Source organism: Herpailurus yagouaroundi, unplaced genomic scaffold, assembly GCF_014898765.1.
Source record: "Herpailurus yagouaroundi ecotype Mexico unplaced genomic scaffold, PumYag 189, whole genome shotgun sequence".
Classification (NCBI taxonomy): Eukaryota; Metazoa; Chordata; class Mammalia; order Carnivora; family Felidae; genus Herpailurus; species Herpailurus yagouaroundi.
The window spans coordinates 14,309,102-14,325,840 of NW_024412420.1; the positions used below are offsets into that span (position 1 = coordinate 14,309,102).

At 48.1% G+C, this 16,739-nt stretch overlaps 1 protein-coding gene across 2 annotated transcripts; it reads left to right on the forward strand.

Moving 5' to 3' along the window:
• Positions 1-135: 135 nt before the first annotated feature.
• PSMD3 (proteasome 26S subunit, non-ATPase 3) lies at positions 136-15,228 on the forward strand. Of its 2 annotated transcripts, none has more exons than XM_040497420.1 (12): positions 136-479; positions 2,689-2,879; positions 4,417-4,554; positions 6,592-6,728; positions 7,464-7,654; positions 7,795-7,898; positions 12,289-12,403; positions 12,507-12,626; positions 12,771-12,874; positions 13,142-13,297; positions 14,518-14,568; positions 14,745-15,228. In XM_040497420.1, exons 1-12 carry the CDS (start codon positions 266-268, stop codon positions 14,880-14,882), a joined length of 1,659 nt encoding a protein of 552 aa, XP_040353354.1. In that variant the 5' UTR covers positions 136-265; the 3' UTR covers positions 14,883-15,228. The 2 variants fall into 2 exon arrangements, with proteins under 2 accessions (XP_040353354.1, XP_040353355.1); XM_040497421.1 differs by having other exon boundaries at positions 14,777-15,228.
• Positions 15,229-16,739: the final 1,511 nt, after the last annotated feature.

Consider the following 16,739-nt stretch of genomic DNA (forward strand, 5'->3'; position numbering starts at 1 on the left):
CCGTTCCTTCCTTGAAGATCCGCCTCCATCCTGCACCTCGGCTGTTGATTTCTTTCCCTTTTGTGGACTCGGCTTTCGGCCCGCCGGGCCTGGCGTTTCCCAGAAGGCCCAGCGCCGGGAAAGGGTTTGCAGCTGCTCAGTCATCGTGCGGCCCGTCGCGAGCCCGCGCTCGTGTGCAGGCCCGGCTCGGTTCCTGATTTCTGGTGCGAGGATTCACGCGAACCCCCGGTCTCTGTCCCCGGACTAGGCCGCGACCCCGGGCACCATGAAACAGGAGGGCTCGGGGCGCCGCCGCGGCGCGGACAAGGCAAAGCCGCCGCCGGGCGGAGGGGAGCAAGAACCACCGCCGCCCCCGACTCCCCAGGATGTGGAGATGAAAGAGGAGGCGGCGGCGGGTGGCGCGTCAGCGGGAGAAGCTGACAGCAAAACGGCGGCGGCTGAGCACTCCCAGCGAGAGCTGGACACCGTCACCTTGGAGGGTACGAGAGCCCGGGCCGGGGACGTGCTGTGATCACGGATGACAGCGCTCCTCGGGATCCGGAGCGCAGCTTTCACCATCCCCGGTTCTTTAGGAATATCCCCAGTGCCCACCTCCAGTCCCCTGACACTCCCGACCCCAGTCCCAATAACTGAACCTTCTCTCCAGGTTCCGGACTCCTCCCTTCACACACACCTCCTTCCTCTGCCTGAGTTGCATCTAGAAGTAGGTCTCACTGGGCCTGTAGACTCCCTCTTCTAGGTCTTCTCTGACCTACTCTGTTTACATCCACCGAACTGATTCTAACGCCCCCAGCATATGATTGATCCCACCAGAAACCAGTGTTTGTATTTGTGTATAGAGGGTGTCAGGGTGACGCAGAATACTGGCCCTTGAATTTTAAGACTACAAAAGTTTTCTTTTGCCAGCTATCTCTAGTAAATTCACCTAAGACTTTCTACTCAGTATCTTGCTTTCTTGTTTCTGTAACGAAGGTTCCCCAACAATCCCAATGTACTTCTGCTCCCTTACTCCTGTTTCTAAAGAGTTTAAACATTTTACAGACTTGCAAGTTTTTAGGTGTCATCTTTGAGTTCCTAATATCTTCGACCTAAAATATGAACCAATTCCTCCATTTCTTTTCTCCTAAGTGCTTGTTTCCAGTTTCTTACAGCCCTCTTGCTCCTCCAAATTCACATTTTTCTTAGAGATCCTGTCCACATTTGGAGTGGGTAGACAGAGCTTCCCACTGTGACCCTTGTGCTATTTTCCCAGCTCTGGGTCAAGTGGAACCAGATTGTTCATTGGGTTTTCTCTCTAATGATGGACACATAGTAAACTCTCTGTAATGTTAGCAGTTACCATTACTGTGTCATTGATGGGACCCAGGCACCCTATGCTAAGTGTACAAAGGTAACTAAGAAACTACCAATGAAATGTATTCCCTTATTCCTAGACACTTTAGTTTCCAGTTTTTTACTGTTATAAATAATTTTTCAACAGTCATCTTTGTGACCAGGTTTTTAGTCTACCTTTACAATTATTTCTTCAGTATAGATTCTAAATATGCCTGAATTGAAAGGGTAGGCGTTTTTAAGGTTTTGGGCAGGTATTGTCCAGAGAAACTGTACTGATTTATGTTATACCATCAGAAATATCCTGTTCACTGGTAACTCTGTTATGATTTCTTAAATATTACCAATTTGGTAGTTGAAAACATTTCCATTTGCAATTATTCAAAAGCTAGTAAAATGTATTTTCATGTCAGTTAGCTATATTTCTTTTTGTATTGTCTATTTGTGGTTTTTTTTAATGTTTTTTTTTTGACACACACACACACACACACACACACACACACACACACACTCTGAGTGGGGGAGCGGCAGAGAGAGGGAGACACAGAATCCAGAGCAGGCTCCAGGCTCTGAGCTGTCTGCACAGAGCCCGATACTGGGCTCCAACCCACAAAGCGTGAGATCATGACCCAAGCTGAAGTCAGACATTTAACTGACTGAGCCACCCAGCCGCCCCATTTGTGTTCATTTTTACTTGTCCTAATTATTTATGCAAGTTCTTTGTAAAATAAGAACATGACTCTCTGGTCACATTTGTTGCAAATTTTTTTTTGTTCAGTTATTCGGAAGGATTTTTTAGAGTGGAGTTCATCATGCGTGTGCGCGCACGTGTGTGTGTATGTGTATGACTTCTCCCATTGCGTTTTTTTTTTTTTTTAAGTTATTTTGAGAAAAAGAGAGGGTGGGGAGGGGCGGAGAGAGGGAGAGAGAAAATCCCAAACAGGCTCCGTGTTGTTAGTGCCAAGTCCTATACAAACCATGGGATAATGACAGGCAAAATCAAGAGCCTTCTGAGCCAGGTGCCCCTCTACCATTGTTTACATTTAGAAAGTCTTTTCCTGTATAGAGATCTGTTAAATCTCCATGTGTTTGTCTTGTTTTTTGTTGTTCTCTTTACCTTCTTCTTTCTGTCACCCTCTACCCTTTCCCCTACCCCAGCTTTAATTTTTGTCTCTTGGTTATGTCTTAAAATCATTATTTGGCATCTGTAAGTATTGCTTAACCCTACTAGGCAAAAGAAGTGGTTGGCTACATCTTGCCCTTTTATAAGAGGTTCCCTAGAACTACTTGCCTGGAGGGTGGGAGGGAATAGGAAGAATTGGAAGTAACATTGTTTTCTTCTGTGGTCCTCCACAGACATTAAAGAGCATGTGAAACAGCTGGAGAAGGCAGTTTCGGGCAAGGAGCCTCGATTTGTGCTGAGGGCCCTGCGGATGCTCCCTTCCACATCACGTCGCCTCAACCACTACGTTCTGTATAAGGCTGTACATGGCTTCTTCACCTCAAATAATGCCACTCGAGACTTCTTGCTACCCTTCCTGGAAGAGGTGAGTGAGTCAGGTGCTTAAAGGATGCAGGCTTGGTCTCAGACCACATCCCCCCACCCCACCCCTTGGTGTAATGTTTCCCATCCTGAAGACCTGATTACCTGCTGTAGCTGAGTAGTGAACCAAAGCAGCCCATTTTAAGACTCATTTGTCCCCTAACAAGGGAACCATCTTTCTGCCCTATAGTGTCATTCTTCTGAGTCAGGGAAAAAAACTGGGAATCAGGACCCTTTGAACCAAACTCACTTAACGCTGCTCCTCAGCACGAGCACTCTCCTCCAGTTGGGTGGTGTCTCCATTGTCCTAGGAGAAGGTACCACCACCTCTGAATCCTCACTGAAGAGGACGTATAAAAGTGTGGTTAAGAGCACAGGTTCTGGGAGCACCTGCGTGGCTCAGTTAAGCGTCTGACTCTTGATCTCAACTCAGGTCATGATCTCACAGTTTGTGAGGTGGAGTCTGCTTAGGATTGTCTCTCTCCCTCTCTCTGCCCCTTCCCATCTTGTGTGAGTGTGCTCTCTCTCAAAAAATAAATAAAAAACCAAAATAAAATGTTAAAAAAAGAATACAGGTTTTGGAGGTGGAGTCAAATTTGAACCCCAGCTATACCATTTGGTACTTGTGGGACTTGAGCAAGTGACCTAACCTCCTTATGCCTCATTTTCATTGTTAAATGTGGTGAACAGATTCGGGGGATGAGGCTGAGTAAAGGAATGTCTTAGAACCTTCCCTGGCACATAGTGAATGCTGATGAAATTTGGTGCAGGCAGTGGTCTCCATGCCACGAAAGACCTCTCCTTTTCCTTTCCGGCTGTAAAATCCCCCTTATGTACAGGTCCTGACCCTTCTCAAACCACGTTGTCCCTTCAGCCACCTTCATCTCACTAAAATCCTATACGCTCACAGGCTGTTCCATGGATGTGAAAACTCAATCCCTTGAAGTGGAATGATGAAGAAGAGTGTATTGTCTGGGAACAAGAAAGCACCCTCCCCCCAACCTCACCTGGAATGTTTTTTAACCCTATACCTCTAAATTCACCCAACATGTTTGCTTTTTGATCTGTTGCATATTATTCCAGCTTTGGTGACTAGATCTGATAATAAGTACTATGTATATGTCACTTCCCCCAAATTTCCTTTGTTCCCACAAAAAAAAATTATATCTCATTATTCTTGATCTCATCTCTAGAATTAATGTTACTTTATTAAACCCTATCTGATCAAATTTGCAGTGGTTCCAGGTGTGGTGGTTTAATCTCTACTTAGATTGTAGGTTTTTTGAGGGCTCCTTACATCATCCTTTCTGTCCCCATTATATTCTGTAAAGATGTCTGTTACATTCCTGTAACCCTTTTCTTGTTTCTATTGCCAGCCTCCTTGACTTCTTTCAGAAGGTGACTGTGTGCCATCTTTATTTTTGTATCCCCAATACCTAGAAAAATCTTGCACATAGTAGGCATTCATCGTGAGTGTTTAGTAAATTCTTGGTTGGCTGATCTGACTGAGCTTTTCCACAGTAATTCATGTCTTCTCCTAGCCCATGGACACCGAAGCTGATTTACAGTTCCGTCCCCGAACAGGAAAAGCTGCATCAGCACCCCTCCTGCCTGAGGTGGAAGCCTATCTACAGCTCCTCGTGGTCATCTTCCTGATGAACAGCAAACGCTACAAAGAGGTATCCAGGGCCAGTGGGCAAGGCTAACATGTCTCAAGCAGTGCATGGGTTTTGTGGGAGAGATTGTCTCTGGTGAAGAAATGGAGAGAATCACTGGGCTCTTAAACAGCCCCCCAGACTCTTACCCCATGTGGGAACACACCTAACTCCACATCCAGGAAACCCCCTCAGCTCCCATTCAGACACCATGGGAAGGGGCTGGCGGCCACCATTCTGTGCTTGTCTGTGGCATAGTGCCGGTGTCGTGGATTCTGTTAGGATAGAGATTTGGAGATAGAAACCAACGTTCAAATCCCAGCTATACCTTAGGCAAATTAATTTCTCCTGGCCTTATGTCAAATGGGGAAAATAGTGCCCAATTTACAAGATCATTGTTGGCATTAAGTAAAATACTGGCACAATGATCTGCATATAGTAAGCTTCCACAATATTTCAATAAGTAGCAGCTCTTTTCATGAGACTGAACAACTCCATGGATACTGCTCTACCACTTCTCCCTCTGACTGGGGCCAACTTCTTTGCCATCACAGCCACTGTCCCAAGAGCATGCTTAAGAAATGACAGGTCCCTCTCAATTTCCTGTTTTGTTTTTTCCTTGCCTTGCCTTGAGTTGGTTTTTGTTTGTTTCTAAATATAATTCACCCCTTTATTTTATTTTATTTTTTTAGTTTTTTAATACTTATTTTTGAGAGAGAGAGAGAGTGTGTGCAAGTGGGGGAGGAGCAAAGAGAGAGGGAGACACAGAATCTGAAGCAGGCTCAGGTTCTGAGCTGTCAGCACAGAGCCCTATGGGAGGGCTCCAACCCATGAACTGTGAGATCATGACCTGAGCCAAAGTCGGATGCTCAACTGACTAAGCCACCCAGGTGCCCCATAATTCACCCCCTTTAAAGTGTACAATTCGGGGGTACCTGGCTGGCTCAGTCAGTAGAGCGTCTGACTCTTGGTCTCCAGGTCATGAGTTCGAGCCCAACATTGGGGACACAGAGTACTTAAAATAAAATGAAGGGCGCCTGGGTGGCTCAGTCAGTTAATCATCCTCCTTCAGCTTAGGTCATGATGTCACAGCCTTTGGGTTTGAGCCCTCCGCCAGGCTCTGCTGTGACATCTCAGAGCCTGGAGCCTGCTTCAGATTCTGTCTCCTCTCTCTGCCCCTTCCCTGCTAGTTCACCTCTCTTCCTCCCTCTCTCTCTGTCTCTCTCTCTCTCTCTCTCTCAAAAATAAGTAAACTTTAAAAAAAGAAGATATAAAATCAATTATGGGGCTCCTGGCGGCTCAGTCAGTTAAGCGTCTGACTCTTGATTTCAGCACAGGTCATGATCTCACAGTTTGTGAGTTTGAGCCCTGTGTCAGGCTCTGCACTGACAATACAGAGCCTGCTTGGGATTCTCTTCTCTCTCCCTCTCTGCCTCTCCCTCACTCAGGCTCTTTCTCTCTCAAAATAAATAAACTTTAAAAACAGTTATAAAAAAATAAAGTGTACAGTTCAGTGGGTTTTGGTGTGTTCACAAGGTTGTACAACCATCATCACTGTCTAATTCCAGAATAATTTCGTCACCCCCAAAAGAAACGCCATTGCTGTTAATAGTCAGTCCCCATTCCCCCCAGCCTCCAGCAACTACTCATCTCCATTTTCTGGCTCATGGATTTTCCTATTCTGACATCTCATATAAATGGAATTCTATAATACGTGGCCTTTTATGTATGGTTTCTTTGACTTAGCATAACGTATTGTAGGTTTGTCCATGTCGTAGTGTGGATCTGTAGTCCAGCCCTTTTTGTGGGTGAATAATATTCCATTGTAGGGATATGCTGCATTTAGTTTATCCATGTATCCAGTGATGGGCACTTGGAGGGATCATTTCACTTTTTGGTAATAATAATGCTGCTGTGAACATTTGCATACAAGCTTTTATGTGAACGTGTTTCCAGTTCTCCTGGATTTATGCGTAGAAGGGGAGTGCTGGTTCATGTGATTGCTCCATGTCCAAGCTTTTGAGGAACTGCCACTAGATTCTCTTTTGGCTGCCTCCCCAGGCACAGAAGATCTCTGATGACCTAATGCAGAAGATCAGCACTCAGAACCGCCGGGCCCTGGACCTTGTGGCCGCAAAGTGTTACTACTATCATGCCCGGGTCTATGAGTTCCTGGACAAGCTGGATGTGGTGCGCAGGTACGGGTGGCCAAGGTCTGACCCTAAAGTTAAGAACTATCCCCCAGGCTCTTCCCTTTACTCCACATCAAGGGAGTACTGACTGGTAGGTCAAGGGTGGAAGGACAGGCTAGAAAACATTTCACTCCTCTGCTTAGAGCTTGTGGTGGCTCCCCATTTTCCTCAGGGAAGAGTTGAAGTCCTCGTGATAGCACATAAAGCCTGATGTGCTCCGGCCCTTGTTACTGCCTTCTTGACTCCAGCACCCTCTGCTCGCCTGACTCCCCACACTGGCCTCCCTGCTCTTCCTGGGGCATGACAGGCACGCTCTTCTCTCTACCGAGAATGCTCTTCTCCCTACTTCCTTCAAGCCTTTGTTTAATTGTTCCTTTCTCAGCAAGTCCTACCCTGATCAAGCTATTTAAAATTGCAACCCCATCCTCCTCACCTCCTGTGTTCCCTATTACACTTACCCTCATTTCTCCATAGCCCTGATCTCCTCCTATCATGCTAAGTAACACACTTACTTATCATGATCATTGTCTGTCACCCCCACGAGAATGCAGAGTTGTGTCCTTTTGGTGCACCTAGAATAGTGCTTCACGCCGCAGGCACTCAATAGTTGAGTATTCAGTGAAAAACCAGAAAAGCAGTCTGTGTCACTTTTTTTGGAATTGAGAGAGAATGGAGAGGTCAAAGCAATTCAAAGAGTTCTTATTTGAGCGCCTTGATATCTCTTTTCTTTCCTTCTTGAAGCTTCTTGCATGCTCGGCTCCGGACAGCCACCCTTCGGCATGATGCGGATGGGCAGGCCACCCTGCTGAACCTCCTGCTGCGGAACTACCTACACTACAGCTTGTACGACCAGGCTGAGAAGCTGGTGTCCAAGTCCGTGTTCCCCGAGCAGGCCAACAACAATGAGTGGGCCAGGTACCTCTACTACACAGGTGAGCGATGGGCCCGACCCTTGAGTCAGATCAGAAGGTGTCTCAGGCTCACTTGGTGCATGAGACACCCATTTGACACTGGTTTGCAAGGGGCTTTGGATGATGCCATTCTCTTGACCCACTCCCTTCTCTACCCCCAGGGCGAATCAAAGCTATTCAGTTGGAGTACTCAGAGGCCCGGAGAACAATGACCAATGCCCTTCGCAAGGCCCCTCAGCACACAGCTGTCGGCTTCAAACAGACGGTGAGCAGCAGTTCTCATCCCTACACTACTTACTCATCTGATAAGGCTTTGGTTCTCTTTCCCTACACAGGCCAGGGAAGGTGTCCCTAACCTTCATTATCCAGAAGGTGTATCATTGTGCATAGTGCATTTATGGGTAATAACATTGGTCAAAGCACATTAAGCAGATACTAGCTGCACCTCTGGTGGTTATGTTCAGAGAGAGTATTCTCCTTGGTAGATAGGTTTAGAATATTCCCATTGCCCCAGCGCTCTTTACAGTCATTCCAGGCACGGGCCCGGATTATGTTGAGAATCCCCAGGCTCTTCTCTGGTTTCTCACATGCCCATTTGGGAGCAGTGTTCTCTGTAGCCAGGGAATCCAGAAAATCTCCATAAGGCTGACTGGTTTGGGTGGAGATAAACCTTGGCCACCTAATAGCTGTCAGTCACCCTAGTATTTTTTTTTTTTTTTTTGAGTGGTGACCTTGGTATTAGGCACTGTGAGATAGGTAAAGAACATTGACCTAGAAAGGTTTGAGAACCTTTGTAAAGTCACAGAGCCTGGTAGCCAGAATTTGGACCCAGGTTTCTCGACTACAAACCTCTGTTCCACGTCAACGTGACCTCTACCTCCTAGTGCGCTTGAAAGAGGAGAGGATGAAAATGTACAATGATTAAGTCAGTGTAGTTGAGATTTGGTCTGTTTCTGTTCAGAAGTTCAAAGAAAGACAGGTTTGGGGCGCCTGGGTGGCGCAGTCGGTTGAGCGTCCGACTTCAGCCAGGTCACGATCTCGCGGTCCATGAGTTCGAGCCCCGCGTCAGGCTCTGTGCTGACAGCTCGGAGCCTGGAGCCTGTTTCCGATTCTGTGTCTCCCTCTCTGCCCCTCCCCCGTTCATGCTCTGTCTCTCTCTGTCCCAAAAATAAATAACAAACGTTGAAAAAAAAAAATAAAAAAAAAAAAAACAAAGACAGGTTTGATTTTGGTCAAATAATTAAAAACATCTTTAAAAAGTTAAATTTAATCTGGTGCTTGCAAATTGGTAGAATTTTCCAGAAGGGAATGGCTTTTCAGACATACACAGTACATGTGCAGAATGTTGATTACTTACAACATAGGACATACACTAAAGTTTCTGAAAACACAGGTAATTAGCATATAAATTGTTGTGTCCTGGAGAGAGACATTGTGGGGTAAAGTAGGATTCTCAAACCAGACTTTACTCTGGTAAAGATGGATAAGGTTTCAGAGTTTTCTGTGGTGGAGCCAGGCAGCAGGAAGGAGCAGAAAGGGCTAGAGTGAGAGATCTTTGGCCAGGAAAGAGATGGAGAGGTTGCTTGAGAGAGGAAGAAGCAGAGTTAGGGAAACTTCCACCCAGAGGGACTTAAGCAAACAGGTGATGGGCCAAGGCCTTGGAGGAGCTAGGAAGGGATGGAAAAAGAGAAGCTAGCTTGAAGTAAAGCAGAGAGAAGGAAAATGTGTAAAAAGAGGCCTCAGGTTTAAAGTGGGGTCTACAGCACTTTGAAAGCTTATTCACCCATAGTGAAACTCGCATTCTCTCCTTGGGTGAGCTTCCTTGCTTGCATGGCTTAACACAGACCTCCATCATGCTTCACCAGAATCCGTTTCTAACTATCTTAGTCTGTTCGAGCCGTCACACCAAGCTACCACAGACTGGGTGGCTTAAGCAACAGAGATCTATTTCCTCATAGTTCTGAAAGCCAGAAGTCTAACATCAATGTGTCCGCATGGTTAGTTTCTCCTAAGGACCTCTCTTCCTTATAGATGGCCGTCATCTTCTAATCTCTTCAAATGGTCTTCCTTCTCTGCCTGACTGTATCCTAATCTCTTATAAGGATACCAGTCATATTGGATTAGGACCCACTCATATGACCTCATGCCCCTTAATTATCTCTTTAAAAGCTCTGTCTCCAAATACAGGCATACCTTGTTTTATTGTACTTCGCACATACACGCTTTTTATAAATTGCAGGTTAGTGGCAACCCTGCAATGAGCAAGTGTCTCGGCACCATTTTTCCAACAGCATTTGCTCACTTCATGTCTCTGTGTCACATTTTGGTCTTCCTCACAATACTTCAAAGTTTGTTTGTTTGTTTGTTTGTTTTAAGTTTATTTTAAGAGAGAGTGCGTGCATGAGCTGGGGAGGGGCAGAAAGAGAATCCCAAGCAGGCTCCTTGCTGTCAGTGCAGAGCTCCATGTAGGGCTTGATCTCACAAACCGTGAGTCAGACACTTAACTGACTGAGCAACCCAAGCACCCCTCAAACTTTTCATTATGATATCAGTTATGCTGATCCGGGATCAGTGGTTACTACTTGTTGGAAGACCAGATGATAACGTTTTTTAACAAGATATCTTCAGATTAAGGTACATATAGTGTTTTTTGTTTTTTAATATAATGTTATTGCGTACTTAATAGATTATGGTACAGTGTAAACAACTTTGTGTGCACTGGGAAACCAAAAAGTCCTTTGATTCACCTTATTGTGATACTCACTTTGTTGTGATCTGGAACTGAACCTGTGATATCGCTGAGGGGTGCCTGTGTAGTCACATTCTGAGGTCCTGAGGGGTTAAGGACTTCAACATATGAGTTTGGGGGTTCAGACTTCAGCTTGATACTAATTCTGACCCCTCTTATGAACACCAGATCTACAAATCCAGCTTCCCACCACACATCTCTGTATAGATACTCCTCACACAAAGCTTGTCCAAAGCAAACCCCTCTGAGTACCCCTTACCAGTCCTTCCTTCTGCTCTCCCAATCAAGATAGGAGCTTCAGGATCATCCCAGACTCACCACCACCACCACCCCTCCTTCCACATCACTAAGTTATCTGTTGATTTGTCCCCATGTCTTTTGTATTTGTCTCCTCTCTGGTATCACTGGTGCCCTTGTTCAGGCCACTAGCATTTCTGGTCATCATCCTCCCCTTTACCAACCCAGCTTCCACACAACTGCCTAACTAAAAAGAGCTCCAGGCCCATGCCTGCCTTGCCCAGGAAGCTTGCATTGCTCTGCCTTACCTGCACAATAGAGCATTACAGTCTTGTGAGGCAGGCTGGGCATTACGGTCCAGTGCCACTGCCACCTATTTTAAGGACTAGGATACCAAGGACTTCGTTACTCAGCATTTCCTAGCTAGTGAGTATATACTAGCATACTGTCTCCAAACTCTGAGCTCAGCCTGGTTTTCAAAACAGCACGTCCTTAGACTGGCCCATCATCTTTCATCGCCTTCCAGACTTTCTTGGGGTGTGTCCTCACACTTATCCACCTCTTTTCTAATCTGTTTCCTTGACTGAAACAGCCTCCTTCCTTTTTTCTGCTTCATCAGAATCCTATGGCATATATTAACTTTAGCCTTTTTCCTGCATTTCCCCTCACTCATGGATTACTCCAGGGAACTGGGCAACATTATGGGTATTATATGGGTGGGTGTGGGCATGATCACCCACCACCCATTTTTTTTTTTTAATGTTTATTTTTGAGAGAGAGAGAGAGAGAGCGCGAGCAGGAGAGGGGCAGAGAGAGAGGAGACATAGAATCCGAAGCAGGCTCCAGGCTCTGTGCTGTCAGCACAGAGCCTGATGGTGGGGCTCGAACTCATGAGCCGCAAGATCATGACCTGAGCTAAAGCTGGACACTTAACCAACTGAGCCACCCGGGTACCCCCAGCCCACTACCCATTTTAACCCCTTACTTCTCTTGTGACTCTTGATATCACACGATCTAGCTGTCTGTGTTCCTGTTCGTCCCACTTGGTAGGAAGCTCCTTAATTGCTAGGCGTCACCCCTCTTACGGTTTTCCTCCCATGGTACTGAATCCATGGTAGACGCACAGAGGTACTCACAGTTTTATGGAGAAGGAAGGGCCAAATTTTCCAGCCAGCCTTCTGCATCCATACCCAGGTCATTCACTGAGGTTCTGCCAGTCCCCTTCCTGAGCTTCTGCCTCTACCCAGATAACTTGTTCTACACATTCACCTCCTCTCCTCCAGGAACGATCCACCTCTCTAACCAGCATCTTTGGCTGACCCACACTCCATTCCCTAGGCCACTAAGCCCTGTTTTCTCACTATTTCGGAGCCACAGGACATACCCATCTGGCCTGTACTTCCAGATTGTTGCCATGGCAGAGCAGTGTGTATGGATTAGCCAGATTAACTGGAATTTAGGGCTCAGTGTGGGCAAAAAGGCAGATCTTCCCAGTACCTGGCTCTGGAGGCAGATCTTCAATTCCACGCCCAGCTCTGCATGGGCCTAATTCGCAGTGCCATTTTCACTGTTTCCCAATGCATCTGACTGCACTGAAGCCCCATTTCTCTCCCTTCTCCCTCCTGCTGGGGCTCCCTGCCCACTGTGTTCCTGTGTCACACACTGCCAGGTGCACAAGCTTCTGATTGTGGTGGAGCTGCTGCTTGGGGAGATCCCAGACCGGCTACAGTTCCGTCAGCCATCTCTCAAGCGCTCGCTCATGCCCTACTTCCTTCTTACTCAAGGTAAGGGTGGTCCCGCTCCCAGAGCTTGCCAGACCCCTAGCGCTGTGGCCTTTTCAGTGGGTTTGCCCGTTTGCATCATCTGATCCACTCCTCCCCGCTCCAGCTGTCAGGACCGGAAACCTTGCCAAGTTCAACCAGGTCCTGGACCAGTTTGGAGAGAAGTTTCAAGCAGATGGGACCTATACCCTAATCATCCGACTACGGCACAACGTCATTAAGACAGGTGTGGATCTGAGTCTGAGAGGCTGCTGGAAGAGCAGGACCCAGATCAGCTTCTGCAAGGGATGGTGGCAACCCTGTGGGTGTCCATGGGTGGGCAGAGGGTCTGTGGCCACCCTGCCCACCCCAGTGCTCCTTCCTCTCCCAGGTGTGCGCATGATCAGCCTTTCCTATTCCCGAATCTCCCTGGCCGACATCGCCCAGAAGCTGCAGCTGGATAGCCCAGAGGATGCAGAGTTCATTGTTGCCAAGGTGGGGCCAGTTCCGGGACTGCAGTTGCTACCCTCCTGCCATATTTCAAGGGGTGGGAATGGGAGACTGGCCAAGGAAGGGAATGGGTTCAGTAGTGGCATGGTCTTTTCAGGGAGTGCTGGCCTTACAATGAGGCCAGGAAGTTGCCAGAGAGTGTGTGTACGTGAGTGAGTGTACAAGTGTGAGGAGGAGAGGGACAGGACAGGATGTTCTCAGATTTAGAAGATGGGCTTTCTGGTGACTTTTCCTTTATTTGGGGGCCGGCAGGCCATCCGGGATGGTGTCATTGAGGCCAGCATCAACCACGAGAAGGGCTACGTCCAGTCCAAGGAGATGATTGATATCTACTCCACCCGTGAGCCCCAGCTGGCCTTCCACCAGCGCATCTCCTTCTGTCTAGATATCCACAACATGTCCGTCAAGGTGAGAAGCCGGGGCTGTAGAGGGGGGTTAGCAGCACCTGCGAATTCCTCAGAGGAGGTTGGCCTAGATCCCGGACCATCTCTGTAAAGTCCCTGAATGGCAGGGCAGGGGGTCCCAGAGTGAATGAAGGACTTGGCATGTGGGCCTATACGACCTTCGCCTGCTTCTAAGGGTCTGGTGGCCCGGGAGGGAACCAGATGGATTCACAGTACAGGGTTCCAGATTTGCTTCCAAATCTGAGTCCTTCACCTTGTCTGAACCTCTGTTTCTCCATCTGTGAAACCGATGGGGAGATTACCTGCCCTGTCTGTTTTGCAGGGTTGAGGACATTAAACGAAATCACTGTCTTAAGACACTTAGTGAAGTCTGAATTGTGGAAAAGGTAGGGTGGGTATCTAGTTCCTCAAAAGGTCGTTAAGCTCTTATCCTGTGGCAGGCACTGAGTTGGGTGCTGGTACTGTTCGCCAAATTTTTTTTTTTTTTTTTTTTTTAAGTTTATTTTGAGAGAGAGAGCACACATGAGCAGGGAGGGGAGGGACAAAGAGAGAGGGAGAGAATCCCAAACAGGCTCTGTGCTGTCAGTGCAGAGCCCAACCCAGGGCTCCCCAAAATCATGACGTGAGCCGGAATCAAGAGTCAGATGCTTAACGGACTGAGCCACCCAGGTGCCCTCTGTTTGCCAAATTTCCTGGCCTCTTCTTGCCCCAAGAAACTAGGGATGTTGTGACCTTGCTTAAAATCAGGTAAATGTTGTTCTTGGGGAGACATGAAAGGCCCTCTGTGACCTGGTTCCCCTTGTCTCTAGGCTCACTTCCCAGGTGCTCTTTTCCTCTCTACCCACCTTTCCTTCCTCTCCTCCCTCCCCACCCCCACCCCCCGGCTGGCCCCACTGAACTCAGGCCAGGCCTTTTCACACATTGAAACCTCTGCCTGGAATGCCTTTCCTCCATTCCCACAAGCAGTCAGTTCCTTTCCTCTGTTTTCCTCCTCACTGCCAGTCCCCCTCCCTGGCCAGTGAGAATGTCTTGATTCTCATTTCCAGTGTTTGCCACATGGTATAGTAGTAATTACCTTCCATGTCTAGCTCCTCACTAGACTAAACTAGAGAATGAATAGCCTAATTCATGTTGTGGTGCCCAGTACACAGAAGGAGCACAATAAACATGTTCAGTGCATGCCTTGTCTTTATCTTGCTCCTGTCTCTACTGTGCTTCATTCAGGCCATGAGGTTTCCTCCCAAATCGTACAACAAGGACTTGGAGTCTGCAGAGGTAAGGTGCTTTCTGCTTTGGATAAGACTGAAAGTTCAAACTTCCCTACAGAGAGGGAAGAGTGGGGGGCAGTTTCTGTAAGGGCTGGGAGTAGTTCTGAAGCTCTGGCAGTCCCTGACCTTGGGGTGGGGTGGGCTCGGTGAAGCACTGTGTGAGAGAGCCTCACTGGTCCCCAGCAGCCCAGCCCTCACCCCACCTCTTGCCCCAGGAACGGCGCGAGCGAGAGCAGCAGGACTTGGAGTTTGCCAAGGAGATGGCCGAAGATGATGATGACAGCTTCCCTTGAGCTGGGGGGCTGGGGAGGAGTGGGGTGAGTCGGGAATGGCTCTTTATCTTTTCCCCTTGGGGCCCCCTGCCCAGGGAACTGGCCCCTTTACCATACATGTCTCACAGCATATGTGCAGGGGGTGAGGGGTGCAGGGAGCCAGTCACCCCCACCTCACCCCAGGACCCCTCCCCAGCCAGTGACATATCACATGGTGGGCAGGAGGGTGGGCAGGCAGCCTCCCCAGGGCAGGGTCCTGGCTAGTGGTGTGGGCAGCAAGATGGGAGGGAATCTGTGCTCTCCCGGAAGTCCGGGACTGGAATCGGGACATGTGTTGGGTTGTATGTTTTTTGAAGCCTCAATTATGATTTTTAAACAATAAAAAGTTCTCCAAAGCTCTTTGTGCATCATTTAATAACTAGACTGCACTCTTCATACCTACAGTATTGACAGACCCAGATTTTTCCTTCCTGGTCTTGGGAGGGCCAGCCCCAGTGTAATCTGGGGACCTGATGTGACTGTGGATGAGAATGAGGCCAAGGGCAGGGTGAAGAGCTACTGATCTGGCATCAGGAGGGCCTCTCTCCCATCTACCTGGCTGGCCAGTATTGGGCAAGTCACTAAACCTCTCCATCTCCTTTCCCACATCTGTCCAATAAAGGATAAGATTCCATGACCTGGCTCTGAAGTTAAAAATCTAGACCTCTAGGGGCGCTTGGGTGGCTCAGTCGGTTGAGCGACCGACTTTGGCTCAGGTCATGATCTCGCGGTCTGTGCATTCAAGCCCCGCATCAGGCTCTGTGCTGACAGCTCAGAGCCTGGAGCCTGCTTCTGATTCTGTGTCTCCGTCTCTCTATGTCCCTCTCCCGCTCATGCTGTCTCTCTCTCTCTCTGTCTCAGAAATAAACATTAAAAAAAAAAAAAAAAAATCTAGACCTCTAGAGGATCAAAGAAATGGCAGGGGTCTGACCCTCGGGAGGTTTACAAGAGGAGAGAAGGGTCTCTGATGAGGCTGCAGCAGCAGGTTGAGAGCAGGTTTTGCCCAGCTGGCCCTTACTGAATGGGAGACGGGTTGTTCCCTGAGAGTGAGAGTTGGGTCAGCCTGGAGGGGCCTCCTTGTGGCTCCAGCTGCAGATAGTGGGGATATGTGTCTGCCTCAGTCTTGACGTCTCCCAGCCGCTGACGGGGATGCTCCCCATCTCGGGTCATTGAATTACTGCTGTTCTCTGTTGGCGCCTGGGACATTGCTGTACATGTTCTCTGTTCCTGCCAAGCGCTGTTATCTGAACACGGCCTCATGGGTTTCTGTCTCTGCTTAATTGCATTCCCTCTCCTGCCACGCTCTGGCTCTCCACCTCGAGGATTTCTACACCTCCCCCAGGCTTCCTGCCTCACAGTGATTTATCCCCCTGGCATCTGGAACACTCGCTCGAGATCAGATCCTCTCAGGAGGTGGTGTGAAAGACTTATCTTCCCAGCTAGCTTGTAGGTTCTTCGAGAGCATGAAGAGGCATTTGTGTCCTCCCGGGGCTTTGCCCAGTACCTGGCACACTGGGTTTGATGAAGTCTTGTTTGTGTGTTCATTACCAACTGAAGATTTTCATCTTGCAGTATCCCTAATTTCCATTAAAGGCATGTTTTCAACTGGCCTTGTTTTGGGTCCTGGTCCCATCCCAGCCTTGATCACAGTAATCTGGCATTGCCCACTTGCCCTGAAGCTTCTGCCACCTCCCAAGTGTAATGAAACTCTCTCTCAGAAAAAAAAAGACTAACCTACACCCAAGGTAGGGCTCCAACCCACAACCCCAGGATCGAGAGTTGCACACTCTTTCAACTGAGCCAGCCAGGTGCCCCAAGGTTTGTTTTTTTTTTTTTTCTTTTTTCTTTTTTAAGGTAGTCTCCATAC

Bases quoted from the DNA above. Each gene is read 5' to 3' on its own strand.
- PSMD3 (XM_040497420.1), top strand. From the start codon at position 266: ATGAAACAGGAGGGCTCGGGGCGCCGCCGCGGCGCGGACAAGGCAAAG. The intron at 480-2,688 runs GTACGAGAGCCC...GGTCCTCCACAG, and splicing joins GGACACCGTCACCTTGGAGG to ACATTAAAGAGCATGTGAAA. The intron at 6,729-7,463 runs GTACGGGTGGCC...TCCTTCTTGAAG, and splicing joins AAGCTGGATGTGGTGCGCAG to CTTCTTGCATGCTCGGCTCC.